General features: G+C 42.3%; 2 protein-coding genes across 7 annotated transcripts in view; one reads left to right on the forward strand and one right to left on the reverse strand.

The window, feature by feature from the left end:
* RABEP1 (rabaptin, RAB GTPase binding effector protein 1) overlaps positions 1 to 8038 on the forward strand; it is a 104187-nt gene extending 96149 nt beyond the window's left edge. For 2 of the 5 annotated variants that reach the window (XM_060133910.1, XM_060133912.1), the window contains 4 exons: positions 591 to 646; positions 3172 to 3270; positions 4460 to 4576; positions 5328 to 8038. In XM_060133910.1, coding sequence (XP_059989893.1) covers positions 591 to 646; positions 3172 to 3270; positions 4460 to 4576; positions 5328 to 5429 — 374 coding nt within the window. In that variant the 3' untranslated portion in view covers positions 5430 to 8038. The remainder of the gene's footprint in view (positions 1 to 590; positions 647 to 3171; positions 3271 to 4459; positions 4577 to 5327) is intronic. The other 3 variants (XR_009537518.1, XR_009537517.1, XM_060133911.1) reach the window with 3 other exon arrangements.
* A 241-nt stretch (positions 8039 to 8279) lies between these two features.
* NUP88 (nucleoporin 88) overlaps positions 8280 to 16675 on the reverse strand; it is a 30552-nt gene continuing 22156 nt past the window's right edge. For both annotated transcript variants that reach the window (XM_060133909.1, XM_060133908.1), the window contains exons 10-18: positions 14403 to 14493; positions 12048 to 12149; positions 10408 to 10566; positions 9998 to 10123; positions 9828 to 9893; positions 9610 to 9690; positions 9237 to 9363; positions 8959 to 9077; positions 8280 to 8525 (exon numbers count right to left, since the gene is read on the reverse strand). In XM_060133909.1, the coding sequence (XP_059989892.1) occupies positions 8462 to 8525; positions 8959 to 9077; positions 9237 to 9363; positions 9610 to 9690; positions 9828 to 9893; positions 9998 to 10123; positions 10408 to 10566; positions 12048 to 12149; positions 14403 to 14493 (935 nt within the window). In that variant the 3' untranslated portion in view covers positions 8280 to 8461. The remainder of the gene's footprint in view (positions 8526 to 8958; positions 9078 to 9236; positions 9364 to 9609; positions 9691 to 9827; positions 9894 to 9997; positions 10124 to 10407; positions 10567 to 12047; positions 12150 to 14402; positions 14494 to 16675) is intronic.

The raw sequence follows: 16675 nt of genomic DNA on the forward strand, positions 1-16675 counted from the left end.
CACTAAATAAAACTTTTTCTCTGGTTATAACAGTCTTAGAATGTAGAAAACAAAAAAGTATAGGAAAGAACTAAGTAAGGACTCAGTCCCTTTCTCTGGATGTTGATATATCCAGTGATTAGGAGTTAAAAAAAAAAACCCAAAATCATCTTTTTAGGGGCTCTGGTGGCCTCTCTGGCAATTACTAATAGATAGGAAATTCAGGACTTGAACCCAGACACTGGGGAATATGAGTAGATGGGTGGCATTTCCTTGCAGAACTCAGAAGTGTTAACAGACTCCTGCTGGGATTAGCTCCCCCCCACACCCCCGAGCTAGGTGTAGGTATTTGATGCAGAGACAGTTTATGCCATGGTGTTCTCGTGTGGACTCTCACTTTTCCTGAGCTTGATTATGATGCTGATTGGTTGGGGATAATTTTGAGAAAGGGGTGTTGGTCCCTCACCCCCATTCTGCCCACTGTGTTCAGTACAGCATTTGACTTTCATTGCATGAGATTGAGCTTATGGGGGAAAGGGGTGTTTTAAGAAAAAATTTAAATGCAAAATAATGAATAAATGCTAACATGTCTCCTCCTTTTTTCCTCCTAGCTTCCATTTCTAGCCTAAAAGCTGAATTAGAAAGAATAAAAGTAGAAAAAGGACAGGTGAGTTTCATGAGTTTCAGATTGACTCTGTCAGCAGCCAGTATTTATTTATTGAATCCTACTGTGCTAGACTCAAGGAATGAAATATAGTTAGGACATAGTCCCTGCCTTCAAGCAACTCCTGGGAAAAATACAGTGGAATATGGGCGTGATGATGGTAGAGACCATTTAATGAGAGCCTGCTCTGTGTTGACTGGAGGAGGTACAGGGAAGACTACGATGTGACTTAGCCTGGAGCTTCCACTGTGGTGGAAGGACAGGCAAGCTGTGGTCTTGACCTGATAGATACTTAAAGCTACAAAATACTTAGATACTTAAAGCTACAAAATCTTTTACAAACAGGAGGTGATGTTTTCTAGTTGGCTTAGAGTCTCCTTCTCTTAGACACCATGAACACCTTTTGGTAGATGACCCCATTCAGCTTACTGGCCTCGTTATTCATTGACTCAATGACCTTTGCTGCTGTGCTGCCCTGCCTTGCCACACTCCTGCCTGCACCTTGCCCCACTTCTGACATCTCACTCCACGCTCATGCCCCTGACCCCTGTCTACCATCTTTCCAGCCCTTAATCCCGTAGGTTCATCTGTCTGAGTACCTCATTCAGACCTTCACTTCCTTAAACTTTTCCTTTTCCACTGGTTTCAGCAACTTCTTTCTTTCTTTCCTTCTAAGCAGCATCTGACATGGCTTGCGTCTTCAACTAGTCTCCCACTAACTCCTGCAAGCCCCCGATTCCTTGTTCTTGTGCTACCCTCACTTGATACTGCCTAACCCTGGATTAATCCTGGTGTCCACCTTCTATGCCTCTGCCCCCAGCTGCTGGTTCCACTGGAATGAGGAACACTGCGTGGTCTTGCTTCCAGGTGCTGCTCAGTAGCCTTTCATTTGCTCTTTTTTAAAATTTTATTTTATTTATTTATTTATTTATTTAATTTATTTATGGGTGGATGGCTGGCTGGCTGGCTGTGTTGGGTCTTCGTTTCTGTGCAACGGCTTTCTCTAGTTGCGGCGAGCGGAGGCCACTCTTCATCGCAGTGCGCGGGCCTCTCACTGTCGCGGCCTCTCGTTGCGGAGCACAGGCTCCAGACGCGCAGGCTCAGTAGTTGTGGCTCACGGGTCCAGTTGCTCCGCGGCATGTGGGATCTTCCCAGACCAGGGCTCGAACCCGTGTCCCCTGCATTGGCAGGTAGATTCTCAACCACTGTGCCACCAGGGAAGCCCCTCTCCTTTCCATTCCTCACAGTGGACGTTTCAGTCGCCGCTCAGCTCGCCCCCTTGTGACAGCGCGTGGCAGCCTTGTGCCCCCGTCGTGAGCAGGGCCCACCTTCAGCTCCTCGGTCGCATGCTCTCCTGCTTTGCTTCCCAGCCTTCTCGCTTCTTCAGAGGAAAGGGTGACCTGTTCTGACTAGTCTTATGTCACTGCACATGTGCTTTGACTGGGTCGTGATGTCACATCTTTTCCTGGCATCCTCTCCATTTTCCCCTTCCAGTGTGGGCCTTGAACTTCTGCCTCTTTATTTGTCTTTTCCATTATGCATAACCAATCTCAGAGGTCTCCTGGTAAGAGGGGAGAAGTTTCTCTTTGGATTGTACTTCTTTCTACAGCTACCAGTCCTTTTTCCTTTTATACCCAGAGTTCTTGAAAGAGTCATCTCCACTGCCTGACCTCCCAGTCACTCCTCAGCCCACTACAATCAGGCTTTGGCTCCCACTGTGCTATCAGGTTACACTGGCAAAAGTCGCCAGCGTTCCAACGTGTCCCACCTTTCCCACTCCCTCTGCCACTGTTTGGGTTGACTTCAGTGCTCACCTGGCTCATTGTAACAGCCTAACTTCTTTCCCTGCCTCCAAAATTGATCCCCTTCAAATTGCATTTTCATATTCATTTCATATTCATTCATTTCATTTCATTTTCATATTGAAACTGCTCACTTGACTGTGAGCAGTCTAGTTTAAAACCCTTCAGTAGTTCCCTTTATCTATAGCCCAGCTGGGATCTCCTGCCTCACCACTGCCTCTCCGGCCTCAGCCTCCAGGGCCCCAGAACTCTGTGCTGTAATGTAGCAAGAGCTCACCTCAGTTCTTTAACTCATTTTTTTATACGTCAACTCCCTCTTTTTGGAGTATCTCCCTCCGCCTCCCGCTTACCACCCTTTAAGGGTCAGATGTCATCTCTTCAAGGAAGCCCTTCCCAACTTTTCTGGCAGAATTAAGTGCTTCTTCATCCATGTTCACATGGCATAGTTAACTTACATGTCTGTCTCTCCTGATTTTTCCATCCCCAGGCCTTAGAACATAGGAGGTGCCTAATAAATGTTTAATAAGAGAAAGAGTAGGTCTTGAAGAATCAATAGAAGATCCACAGATATCAAAGGGTAAGAAGAGCATTCCAAGCATAGCCAGTATCCAGGGCCTAGGAGGATGTGAGCTTGGGTGCATTTCTCCAGGCTGCAGGCTCCTCCAGGCAGATGTGCTGTGACCTGTAGGGAGTTTCTGTGTGTTTCAGCTTTTCCCTTTTTCACAGTTGGAGTCCACATTAAGAGAGAAGTCTCAACAGCTTGAGAGCCTTCAGGAGATGAAGATCACTTTGGAAGAACAGTTAAAGAAAGAAACTGCTGCTAAGGTGACATTTTTGTTGGTAGTTTCGTAAAAAAGCAGTGTGAAGAATGTAGAATCACATCTTCGCTGTTTAAAAAACAAAGCCTTGCTGCTTTGAAATAGTGCCACCTTCTGAAAGTTGGCAAGACTCTCCACTTGCAGAAAGAAAATGGAATGACTTTATCTCAGTTGGGTTAGATGTGCACACTGCCAGCTCTGGAGGTCTGTGTCACAGGCTTAACTGGCTTTTTAGGCGTTGAGCTAAAGGCCATGAACCAAACTTGGCGCTGCCATAGCCAGAAGCATTGCTGTGGAAGTGCCATTCCATTCGATTGGTTTCTGGAATACTGTACTGAACCATATTTGCTGCCTAAATTCTGATTAGTCCTGTCAGAATAAAAATGCATGGGGCCAACTGGAGGGGAAGTTTGGTTTTGGTGGGCTGTTATCTAACCTTTAAGTGTAAAAGTGTTGTGTATGTGTTATTTAATAGTTCTCTGTTTTTAGAAAGGCTCCTGCACAGGGGGTCCTCCTGAAGAGTTTCCCTGTAAGGAAGACTGGGGGATAGCTGGGGCTGCCTAAGGCATATTCATTGAGAATTTTCCTGGCAGATGCTTGACTGTTGTGGTTGTCAGAGGAAATCCCTAAAGATCCTGTCCTGTTGCTGTGACAGCTACTGATCATACAGCAGCTGCTTTTTTTTTTTTTGCAGTACACGGGCCTCTCACTGCTGTGGCCTCTCCCGTTGCGGAGCACAGGCTCCGGATGCGCAGGCTCAGCGGCCATGGCTCACGGGTCCAGCCGCTCCGCGGCATGTGGGATCTTCCCGGACCGGGGCACGAACCCGTGTCCCCTGCATCGGCAGGCGGACTCTCAACCACTGCGCCACCAGGGAAGCCCCGTGCAGCTGCTTTTTGATGATTAATCATTGTCACCAGGCTGCTGGGGTTGAGGGGTGGAGTGCGGCGCTTTCATTCATTTTTAATTTGGCTCTCATACTCAGTTCATTTTAGGACCTAGAACAAGTACCTTAGGCAATGTGCACCCTTGCCCTGTAAAGATAGAGTCAAAGGGAGACTAACAGGATACAGGAATATGATGGGCACCCACCTTTCCTCTCTAGTAGTAGGAAATGACAAGTGCCTAGATTTCCTGAGTGATTTGACGTATGGCTCTCCAGCATTAATCCTCATTCAAACCTTGTATTTTTTTAGGTTACTGTTGAACAACTAATGTTTGAAGAGAAGAACAAAGCTCAGAGGTTGCAGACAGAACTAGATGTCAGTGAACAAGTCCAGAGAGATTTTGTAAAGCTTTCTCAGACCCTTCAGGTGAGGCATTTGGGGAACCCCTAGACAGAACGCTGAGGAGGCACTTTTGGGGTTCTTGGTACCCAGGAGAATTTGCTAATCCCTGACTGGCCCACTGACAATAGCTAGAGGATTAGAAATTATGGCTGCCCCTGCCCCAGCTCCAAATGCCGGCCTGGTCATTTAAGCTGGAAACTCTTTTCTTCTTCCTTGCTGGCCCTTAAGGGTAAAATATAAAGTCCTTAGCGTAGCATGTAAGACTTCCCAGCCAGGCCTATCCCTATGTTTTGTCCATCTCTCTGCCTTACATTTTATATTCTATGTTCTAATTTTTAAAAACTACTTGTGGTTCCTTGCCCACAGCACGTGTTCCCTCTGGAAGCATGGCCCCCTTGCTCCTTTCTTCCAGGGCCCTGCTTAGCTTTGTCCTCCCTGTGGAACCCTCTCTAGGTCCCCAAGCTGGTATAGTGACATTTAGTATATTGTGCTAAAACTCTATATAAGCTTGTTCTTTTCCCCCAGCTGAACTGTGGGTTCTCAGAGGTCAAGGATCAGGTCTCATTCATCTCCATAGTCCCAGCACCTTATACTGGGTCTGTTACACAGCAGCTTTGGGGAATTGTTTTTTGGACTTAATTGTTCTTGCTACCTCTTTTCTTTGAAGTGAGTAGTTTCTGTTGAGTTAATCTCCATTTCAGCTAAACCAGTCAGAGTAAACCAGAAGGTCTAGGCAGGAGCCGTCTGCACTTACCTCGCTGCATTATTTCTCTAGGTGCAGTTAGAGCGGATCCGGCAAGCAGACTCCTTGGAGAGAATCCGGGCAATTCTGAACGATACCAAACTGACAGACATTAACCAGCTCCCTGAGACATGACACCCTCATGGCAGGACTCTAGCCTGCACTTTGGGTTTTTAACTCATCTTTAGAGCAACATTAATTATTATTTAACTCTTAACTGAAGAAGAAGTCACACACAGAAAAAGGAAGACTGGAGAAATGCTTAATTCTAGTGGGGAGACTGTGCGGCACGGAGCAGCAAACAGCCAGGGTAATTTGCAGTAAAAAAGACCTTTCAACTGGGAACGCTAGCCAGACTCCAGACCTGATTCCAGGGAGTGTGGGATCAGATTTGGTGATGGAGGAAGTGCTGTTTCCTTGCCTGCTTTAGTCAACATTTCCCTGCCCTTCAGCACCGTCCCAGTAGTGTTTGAAATGGCATTTCCTGTTCATAGCTGTTGCAAGAGAGAATTTGTTTCTGTTGTCTAGAGTTCATCAGTAACAGTATTCAGCTAGCAGACAGAGGTGGAGTATGCCGTATGAATATTTTATATTAAAATATGAAGTTTGAGAGCAGCCCACTGGCTAGTGACTGTATTTCCTAGCTCAGTGTATTTTTTTTTTTAACCATTTTATCTTGCATTGGAGGACCTTAAATGCTACTGAAACTTGCCTGAGAACCATAAGACGGTGGCAGACAACCAATTCAATGGAATTGGAACCGAATTAATTAGGAGGACTTGCAAACTTGGCTGGGGCTATTGGAAGTTGAGGTTAAAGGAAAAGCACAAGAAACTGTTTGGAAGCACTTTTCCTGCTACCTGGGTAAGTTTCGTGGACTCACAGGTACCAGGGTCAAGGTGAACTGGCACCATCTACTCTCCTGAAAACTGTTTTAGTTTAGTTATTGGATCAGTGGAAAAAATATTAATAAAACAAGCTATGTCTGACAACATCTAGTATAAATTTATAAGTCTGCTGCTTATTTTATTTTCAACTCGAGTCAGTGGGCCTGAGTACATACTTGTTTCAGAAGTGTCAAATACAAAAATGGTGATAACTAGGTTTGGCAGATACCCATTTTGTATTTTTCTTTTATATTTTAGACCTGGAGTGTGATAATGCTTATGGTGAAGTTGGGGAAAACCCAGTTAGTTGATCAGTTTGGAAATCTGCTTTGTCATTTCTATGAGATTAGATTCCTTTCCTGTGTGGATAAAGTTTCAATGAACAGGTTGTCTTTGCCGTAGCCTTATGAAGTGTTGCAGAAAGCACAGAATGGATTTATATTCACTGTTTACCTGCAGTACTGTTAGCCAGTGGAAGACTACACCGTTTAATTCATCATACAGATGGTTCAAAAGTAAAACTGTTGTTTTCAAATTTTTGTGATTGGTGTTGTGTAACGGCAGAGTACTTGAAGGAACCATATGGAAATTAAGTGGATTGAGTAGCTTGTTTGGCTCACATAAAGCTACAACTTTAATTGTTATAAATGAAGTCATAATGGACTAGCCCTAAAGATCTTTATTTCTGTCTTCCATAGGACAGGACAAGGTAAGGCCTACATACCTCATTCCTTGGGCTATTGCTGTAGTCTTACATTCATGATTATGAATTTTGAAGTAAACACTAATTATGGAAATAGTGCTATAGGCTTGCATGCATGAAGCATTATTTTAATTGGTCTAAAGTCCCTTTGTATAAAGTACTACTCTGTTTCCTTTAAAGGAAACATGTATCCTCATTGAGTTACAGGGAATTTTATTAATTCCAAAAATGCAATCACTTTAAATTATATTAGTGTCAGACTAGTCCCTTGGATAAACTCCAAGCTAATTTGTTTCAGATTATTAAAATTGGCACCATAAATCAAGATGGATAATTCATAACCTTCCTGAACGAACTGAACTACAACTCCCAGGGAACTGCTTGGCTGAGACGGGGTACCTTGCTGATGCTGATGTTTTTCTCCATAAGATGGTACTGGGCCAATAAAATTCATGATTAGGAAACTGTTAGCAGTCTCTACAGTGGCAGATGCAAATTGTTGGAACCCAGTTTTTTGAGAAAAATATGCTAGAAAAACCCAAACTGAGACTAGGTTTTGTTAACAGTCTCTACTTCTGGTATGAAACACTTCTTTAAACTGGGTTTTCTTTATAAATGGGAAACTGATTTAGAAGGTAGTATTTAGCCCTTCAAGACAAAAGAAAAGGTCAGCTGGGTTTCACGAGTGTTCCTGTGCTTGTATTCAGTCTGTGTACACGTGTTCTCATGCATGTCTAACCTGATTTACCTCTTACCTGTAACCTACCTTACCATGTGGCTTTTAATTGGCAGTCACTCAGCCATTTCTAGGCAGGTACAGTATTACCTTTCAGAACTCATTGGCAGGTATAAAAATATTACCTAATGCTAAAAGACAAAATCATATACTGTATACCAAGCTATTTGTTTCTCCATTTGAGATCCTACATGTGCACCTCATACCCACTCAGTGACATGTACTGGGACACAGAGCGCAGCCGAACTCAGCTCTGAAAGGAAATACTGCCTGTCGAGGAAGTGAGCCAGCAGTGGCCTTGCAATTGTGGATACCGAGTTCTGCTGTGAGCAGATTTCAGGTATAACCATTTGTTAACTGTACTGAAGGCGTGTCCTTAAGAAGAAAGTGTTCAAATTAAAAAAGCTGCTGTCTAGTATACTGTGTGGCCTTTTCCTTTGAGTCCTAGGGTTCTGTCCCTCTTCAGAATCATATTTCTGGTGCTGCTACGTTAAAATGCAGCTTTTATTCTTGTTCAAATATCAAGAAAACTCAGTAGGGTTCACGGAGGTCTGGCAGTGTGCAGCTGAAAGTCTTGGGCGCTTTTTTTTTCCTTTTAAATCCTAGGCCCTTGCTGAATACAATCATATACTTGAGCTTGTATATAAACCACATTCCAGTTTTTAAATAAAAGCATTTATTCAGTCATTATAAAACAAGTATAAAAAGTGATGAACAACCACACCAAAGTTCATCCTTTAAAATGCCTCTTTATAAATTAGATAATGCTACCTGTTCGTTTTACAATGAGTTTAAGCCTTCACTTGTGTTAATTTCAGGTGTGAATCTGTTCCTGGTGGTGTCAGAAGTTTACATGATTTCGGATATCGTTAATTTGCTTCACCATTTCTCTTATGTGCTCACCCCTGTAAAATCATAAAGTTACTCACTTTGGGTAATACAACAAATGAATAAACCATTAATATTGATTCGTAAGACCTCAGTAATACTGAAGTATCTTAGAAGTGCTCTGCTAGAATTAACGGCTTAAGGTTTCAGATGGATAGTAATGGTAATTCGTTTAAGGCTAGAGGTAGCAAATATAGTAGTGGAACTGCTGGAAATATTTTTGAACATATTCACTGGGGAATACCTTGACCACATAGCAAAATTATAAAGAAAGACATCCTTTTTAACCCTCTCAACTTTTAAGTCCTTATCTATCAGCATCATACACTTCCTGTCCTGGTAATTACTTGACATGCAAATGTCAAGTGGTCTTATCTGGGCAAAGAAGGGTTGATTTTGGCATTTTGCAAAGGAAAAACTACCTCGCACTAACAGTTGATTGGTACTTACTCCTCCTTCAGGATGGACTGAATGCATTTTCGCTGGTAGGCGCTGAGAGTAATGGTGGGCTTCTGAGGACTTAGTACCTTTTCCATCTTTCGTTGCTGATAGTCTTTTTTCATAGTAACCTTGAGTATCAAACAGAACACAGACACTTTAGCTATGGTTTGCTATACATTTTCATAGTATCTGTTTCAGTATGTTCTTTTTACATTTTATAAAATTATTTTCTGTAGAAGGAACACTTTAAAAAGTACCAGAGGTAGCCACCTTGTGTCCATTCCTACCTGTTTGATGGCATTGCCCAAATGTCGAAGTTGATCAGGTATCAGCTGTAATTCTTTCTTCATGTCTCTCTCACTGTCAGAGAGAACTGGGAGCTGAGAGTGAAAACTGTGAAGTACTTTTTTCATCCTGTAGAAGAGGTAAGCAAACATCTCAGCTCCTTAGGAGGAACACAATCCTAACTAAAGCTCCTAATTTAGGAATCTGGTGTCTGTGAAGGAGGCCTCCACAGGATGGGTTTGGGGAAAGCATCACTGCACTGTCTTCCGTAGAATACACCTCAGAGGGGTATCTAGCACCCGAGGACTTAATAACACTAGTAGTACCTGACCTGAGTAGGGAACGGAATGTTATACAGTTACACGGCCCACTGACCTGGTCACGATATCTTCTTGTTTTTCCTTGGCTTCCTCATATTTGTCAGCTAAGCGCTCGGCCACTTCCCGCAGACTTTTCCTAATGGCATAAAAAGCAAGAGTCTCTAGGAGTGCACCTTGATGGTGAAGCCAGCTAATGTGGTTCAGTATCTTAGGGTGAGACACAGTTCCAGTCTAGCTGAACTATTTTTTTTTCTCCCTTGTCTTGGCACTTACCTCTCCTCTCGACAATAATTGAGATCTTCTAGTTGTTTCTTTTTTTGGTCACATAACAATTTGACCCTTCAAGAACAAAAAGAAATTTAATCAAAAGCCAGGTCTAGGCCATTATACAGTGTCAGCTCCCAGCCAGGGACTGACTGGTATGTGAACAGAGGCCATCCTACCTCCGCTGAATCTCCTCCTTTGCCAGGTCCTGTTTAAGAATGTACTGTTCTCTGAACACCTGGGTGGCTCTGCTGATGAGCTGAAGGCATTCTTCGGGAGGAGGAGCCGTATCTTTTTCAGATGATCTTAAAAACAAAAAAAAGTTTCTGTCATTACTTTGCTCAGCTGGGTAAAACAACTGAAGACAGACTCACGTCTTTTTACACTTCCTGTTTGTCTTTCTCAAATGCTTCCACATCTGTGTATTCTCTCTCTATTCTCACTAGCTGATTAAATATGCCCTGTGTTTCTTCCAACTCCAACATAGTAAAAAGTATACGAAAAGAAATAGCTGAGGACAGGCTGAAGAGTAATTACAAAACAGAGAAGAGAGCCAGTTTTTAAAACTGATACGCCCTAAATTACATACTTCAAAAATGCTGGATTTGCAACACTGCGTTGCAGAATGCTTCTAATATGTTTTTCAAAGGAATCCGGGGTTTCAGCCAGAATACGGAGGGGAGACTCTGCCACTTCAACATCCTCTCGGGTACAAAGCAGGGGAGGAGACACTGGATGGACTGTGCTTCTGCAAAATAAAAGAAAAATAAAATTTACCATGGAGTTACTTGCTGTAAGTATAGGAAAACCTAAATCACACTTATCCAGAATTCTGAGGATATAAGAAACTATGAAGTGTTACAAATACTCTCAATGGCAATTTCAGAAAGCTTGAAAGACTGCAAACTTTAACAGCATGGCCAATGACTTACTTTGCAATGATTCAAATCTGGGAGTTTGTTAATAACATTACTTCATAGACAACTTGTATTTCAGAGAGTTGGCAGAAACATGATTTGAAGGTATCTAGGTCACTAATATTTAGAAGTTTTTTTCGCCTTTGGGATTCATGTTTTTATTCTGAAGTATCCTAGTATGACTAGGTCTTATTTTACTAAAGGTAGGGTAGGATTTTAAAAACATGCTGAGGCAACAGGCAAAAAGGCAGTTTTTTGTAGTGATTTTATTACTTTTGTTCAGTCTTGCTAGTTTTTAGTCTCTTGTAGTATAAATATCACAAAATTGATAGTGAATTATTTTCTTTTCCAAATGATGTCACTTCTCAAAGAGTATGGAAATCCTTCTAAGGACAGTAAATTAATGCCAGTGTTTTGAACTACGTCAATATCTAGAAGCACATGCCTTCAAATGACACCAAGAGACTGGGGGGAAAGGCGTCTAGTGTTCCAGTACTCCAGTGGCTTGTTAGACACTCTTATAACTGCATTTATAAAACTCAGAATGACCTTCCAAAGCTGTTGAAAACGGTACTTATAGCTTAATATGGGTTCCTTAAGGGGAACAAAGGTTATGAGTTCAGCTATATACCACCTTTCTTCCAGCGTCTACATATTCTGTGATGTGCCTATGAGTCTGGCAGAGATGGAGAAACTGGACTTTGAAGTCAGAAAGCCCGGTCTTTGCAGCCCAGTTCTCTGTGTTCCCTGTGACTCTGGCCAATGTACATAACCTCTCTGTCCCTGATCCCTCCTCTACAAAATGAGGATAACGGTGCTGTCTTTAGTGCAGGGTTGCTCTGATTGCCGGAGGCTTACTTCTGAGCCTGGCACATAAAGTTTAAAATCATTAAATCAGGGACCTCCCTGGCAGTCCAGTGGTTAAGACTCTGCGCTCCCACTGCAGGGGGCGAGGGTTCGATCCCTGGTCCGGGAGCTAAGATCCCGCATGCCATGTGGCGTGGTTAAAAAAAGAAAAAGAAAGATCATTAAATCTAACTCATATTAATGATGGAGTTCAGTATCTTAGTATTCTTTCCACACTTGGATAAAGTTCTTAACCCTCCGCTAGCTAAAGGAGATGCCAGAAATTATGCCTTAAATAAATCCTTCCAGAGATGGCAGGAGCAACAGAAATAACCCTCCCTCCAACCCTCAAGTCAGAAACCAAAGCATAAACCATGTATCTTCAGTCCGGTTACTAAGGACATCTTCCCAGCTTAGATTCTGCAGAATTAATGAGAGCTGCGTGGGAATACAAAGGGGTACGTACAGTAAAGGCCTTATGAGGCATTCGTAGTTACTGGTGATGCAGATCATCGTAGGCCCCAGAATGTCAGGGACAATCCAGAATCCTCGGATCGGAGCTGGCTGCCTGAAAAAAAAAACACACACAGCCATAGTTAAACTACAAAACAGCAAGAGCAGTGGATCCAAAAGCAACGATATGGCTGAGGTTTGTGGCCTTCTCAGGGCTGGGTCGACAGTTGGGTGGGACATTGTATCAGTGCAGTAACCTCAGAGGTGGTGACTTGGAAACCTGTATTACTTACAGCTCTGATCGGTTTGAATCAAGCTGTCACTCAGCAGCCAGACGTCGCTTGACTTACAGGTCACTCAGGAACCCACAGCCTCATGGTGCTCACTGTAATCTCGGCAGTTAGCATGATACGATGAAGCCAACTCTTTACGTCTCTGTCTCTTTCTCCCAACTCGCACATAAGCTCCAGCTACCTCTGCATGCCTAGCCGAGCGCCCAACCCAGATTAGGTGCTCAGAAACTGTTGACTGAATAGTGTCTTTCTCACCTTAAAAATTCAGTGCAGGCCAGCATCTACATCACAGGACTTAATTTACTGTGCACAGCACGCAGCTCCCTCTCAGTCTTGGTCTACTTCACTGAAGAAAGTGAAAACTGGACCTCGGACAGGAACTGTCTTTCCTGCCAACACGCTCACCCCACCCCCACAGCTCACTTCTGCCCCAGACTGTCGACGCCATCTCTGCTCGCGTCTTCTGAGATTTGCTCCGTCAGCTCTGCAATCACAAAATCTTCCTACTGTCCATTTACCCTCAGCTTATAAACAAGCTGACATCTCTTCCATTCAAAACATTCTGCACTGTAGTTTCAAGCTCTCCTTAACCTATTCCCTCTTCCTTTCCCTTTAGAGCCAGCAGTCTTTCAACAGTAGCCTGCAGTATTATTTCTCCTTCCACATCTCTCATTTGCCTTTTTTGCAGGGGAGGGGAATGGTGGTGAGGGAGTCTGGGAGGTTAGAAAAAATTTTTCTTCTGTATTTCTAGTGTGAAATCTACATACAGAAGAGTGCATATAGACACTCTGTGACCACTATCCAGGCCAAGAATGACAGCAGTATAGGGGCCTGAGACCTCCCGTATGAACCTCCTGATCACAACCTTCCACTTGATTTTTATGATACTCATGTTTTCGTTTTGCTCCATAGCTTTCCTATCTATGTATGTATTCATTCCTAAGCAATACAGTTTTACCTGTTTTTGAAATGTATATATTATATATACGTATATATTATAAATGAGATTTTATTATCTGTTTTCCTCATTCACTTTTCACCTGTGCTATCCGCTCCCACCCACAAAAGCGTTTCTCCATGGTTCTCGATGAACCCCCATGTTGCCAAATCTGGACACTTGAGCGCTCTTCACTGCTTTGCTGTACTTATTTGATGCTGCTCCCCCTGCCTCCTCTCTGAAACATCCCCCTCCCTGGCACCCTTCCCCCGGGTTCTCCTTCAGTCTCTGTGGCCGCCTTTTACTTGTTTCCTGCCTGGGCTGGGCTCCTCGCCCTCCACTCACTGCTTGTAAGAAAGTGTTGCTCAAGACTCTATACTCAGGTGTCCTCTACTCTAGGCCCTTTCCTGGGGAACCTTCATGCTGACATTTCCCACATCCATACCGTCCTAGCCCAGACCTACGTGTCCAACTGCCTATGGGCTCCTCCACTTGGATGTCCTTTGGAACAGAAGACTCCAAGTGCCCCCATTAACCCATCTTGAGTCTTCCCACATACACTTTCTCCTACGTCCAATTTTTCTGAAGGATACCGCATCTACCGTTATCCTGGGTAGAAACCTGGGAGTCACTCTAGATGTTTCCCTTTATTCTATTAATCAAATATTTACTGAGTATCTACTAGGCACCCTGTCAGACACTGAGTGTACAGACATAAGGCGATGGTATAAAGTATGAAACAGACAGACATGGTCTCTGCCTTCGTGAAACATTTATATTCTAGTAGTGGTGACAGACATTAAACAAACAAAAATATCAATTTAAGTATGTGCTACAAAGAAAAAGAATAATAGGAGAACCCAAAGGGGTTCTGGGAAATCAAGGGAACCCTTTATGAACTGACATTAAGATCAGAAAAGAATCAGCAAGTGAAGACTGACAGGGGTTATGACTGGGGATATACCTCCCAGACAGAGGACACAAAACGTGGAATGGCTGTGGGCAGAGGAGAGCTTCTGATGCACAGATACTCTTGGGGTGAAGTATCATGTCTGCATGGGAGTGTAATATACATATATACCTGAATTACTGAAACAACAATTGTTATCTGTGTTTAGAAGGGAGAGAAAGTCCTTACCTGCATGGCAATGGCTTCGTACAAAGAATGTGTTCTACAAAGCATTTCTGTTCTGTAGCTAGTTCCTGTAAACTGTCCTTATCTTCTTCATCTACAAAAGAACACATATATAAGTTAAATAACAAAAGTCTCCAAATTAAAATGCTGACGATATTAGTTAAATGCGGTTAAGTTCTTGTCTCAGACCATTGCTTCTTAAAGGCTATGCCTCTCTGACATAGAAATCTCCTTTCCACAGGGGTCTAGATTTCTGCCTCAAGAAGGAAAGTGGATTTTCCTTGGTCAGAAATGCAGAAACGTTTCATTCAGGAGAACAATCCCAGAAATCATTCCCTTCCATTCTCCTCACCCACACCAATTTTACTTCTATAACAGCTTTTTGAAACGTAATTCACAATACCACACAGCTCAACCGTTTAAACTGTACCATTCAATGGGTTTTTAGTATACTAAAGAATTGTACAACCATCACCACAAAAAATTTAGAATATTTTCGTTACCCAAAAAGAAACCCCCATGATACCCATTGGCAATCGCTCCCTAGTTTCTGCCAATTGCCCCAGACCTATGCAACAACCACTAGTCTACTTTCTGTCTCTGTGGACTTGCCTATTCTGGACACTTTATATAAATGGAATCACACAACATGTAGTTATCTGTGACTGGCTTCTTTCACTTAGCATGATGTTTTCAAGGTTCATCCATGTTGGAGCAGTTACCAGTACCTCCTCTTTCTGTAGCTGAATAATATTCCATTGTATGGCCATACCACATTTTATTTATCTAATCATCAGTTGATGGACACTTAGCTATTTGGCTATTATGAATAATGCTGCTATGAACATTCGTTTAGAAATTTTATCCAAGTATGAACATGTTTTCATTCCTCTTGGGTATATACTCTGGAGTAGAACTGCTGGGTCATATGATAACTCTGTTTAATCATTTGAGGAACTGCCAGACTGTTTTCCCAAAGTGGCTGGACCATTTTACATTTCCATAAGCAATGCATGAGTGTCCCTATTTTTTCCAACACTTGTAATTGTCTTTTTAAATACTAGCCATTTTAGTGGGTGTGAAGTGGTATCTTGTGGTTTTGTGGTATCTCATTTCCATGACCGAACATGTTTCCATGTGCTTATTAGTTATTTGTATATGATCAATGGAACAATGTCTATTAAAATCCTTTGTCTGTTTAAAACATTGGGTTTTCCTTTTATTATTGAGTTCTAAGAATTCTTTATATACTCTAGACACAAGTCCATTATCAGATACACGATTTGGAAATATTTACTCCCATTCTGTGGGTTGTCTTTAGTGTTTCCTTCTAAGCGTTCTATAGTTTTAGTTCTTGTATTTTCGTCTTTGATCACTTTTGAGTTCATTTTTTGTGTACGGTGTGAGGTATAGTCCAACTTCTTCCTTTTGCATGTAGAGGTGCGCTTGTCCCAGCACCATGTTGAAAAGCCTATTCTTTCCCCCATTTAACTGTTCTGGCACCCTTGTTGAAACCAACGTACTGTAAATGTAAAGGTATATTTCTGACTCTCAATTCTATTCATTGACCTATATGTGTATCCTTATGCCAATATCACGCTGTCCTGATTACCATAACTTCGTAAGTTTTGAAGCTGGGAAGTGTGGGTCCTCCTACTTTGTTCCTGTTTTTCAAGATTGTTTTCGCTATTCTAGATCATTTGCAATTCCATATGAATTTTAGGATCAACTTGTCAATTTTTGCAAAGAAGCCAGCTAGGGTACTGATAGGAATTACACTGAATTTATATATCAATCTGGGGAGTATTGCCATCTAACAATATAAAGTTTTCTGATCCATGGGATCAGATGTTTTTGATCTTCCTGTTTATCTTTCTCAAAGATCACATGGGATGTTTTTCATTTATTTAGGGTCTTATTTCTTTAAACGTTTTATAGTTTTTTTTTTTAATGACTTAATTAATTAATTAATTGGCCACCCCATGCAGCATGCAGGATCTTAGTTCCCGGACCAGGGATCAAACCCGTGCCCCCTGCAGTGGAAGCACACAGTCCTAACCACTGGACTGCCATGCCACGGAATTCCCTGTTTTGTAGTTTTAAGAGTGTGTTTTGCATTTCTTTTGTTAAATTCATTCCTAAGTATTTTATTCATTTTAATGCTATTGTAAATGGAATAGTTTTAATTTCTTTTTAGATTGTTCACTGCTAGTGCACCAAAATAGACCCAATACGTGTTTACTGATCTTGTATCCTGCAACCTCTCTGAACTCATT

Source organism: Lagenorhynchus albirostris, chromosome 20, assembly GCF_949774975.1.
Source record: "Lagenorhynchus albirostris chromosome 20, mLagAlb1.1, whole genome shotgun sequence".
Taxonomy (NCBI): domain Eukaryota; kingdom Metazoa; phylum Chordata; class Mammalia; order Artiodactyla; family Delphinidae; genus Lagenorhynchus; species Lagenorhynchus albirostris.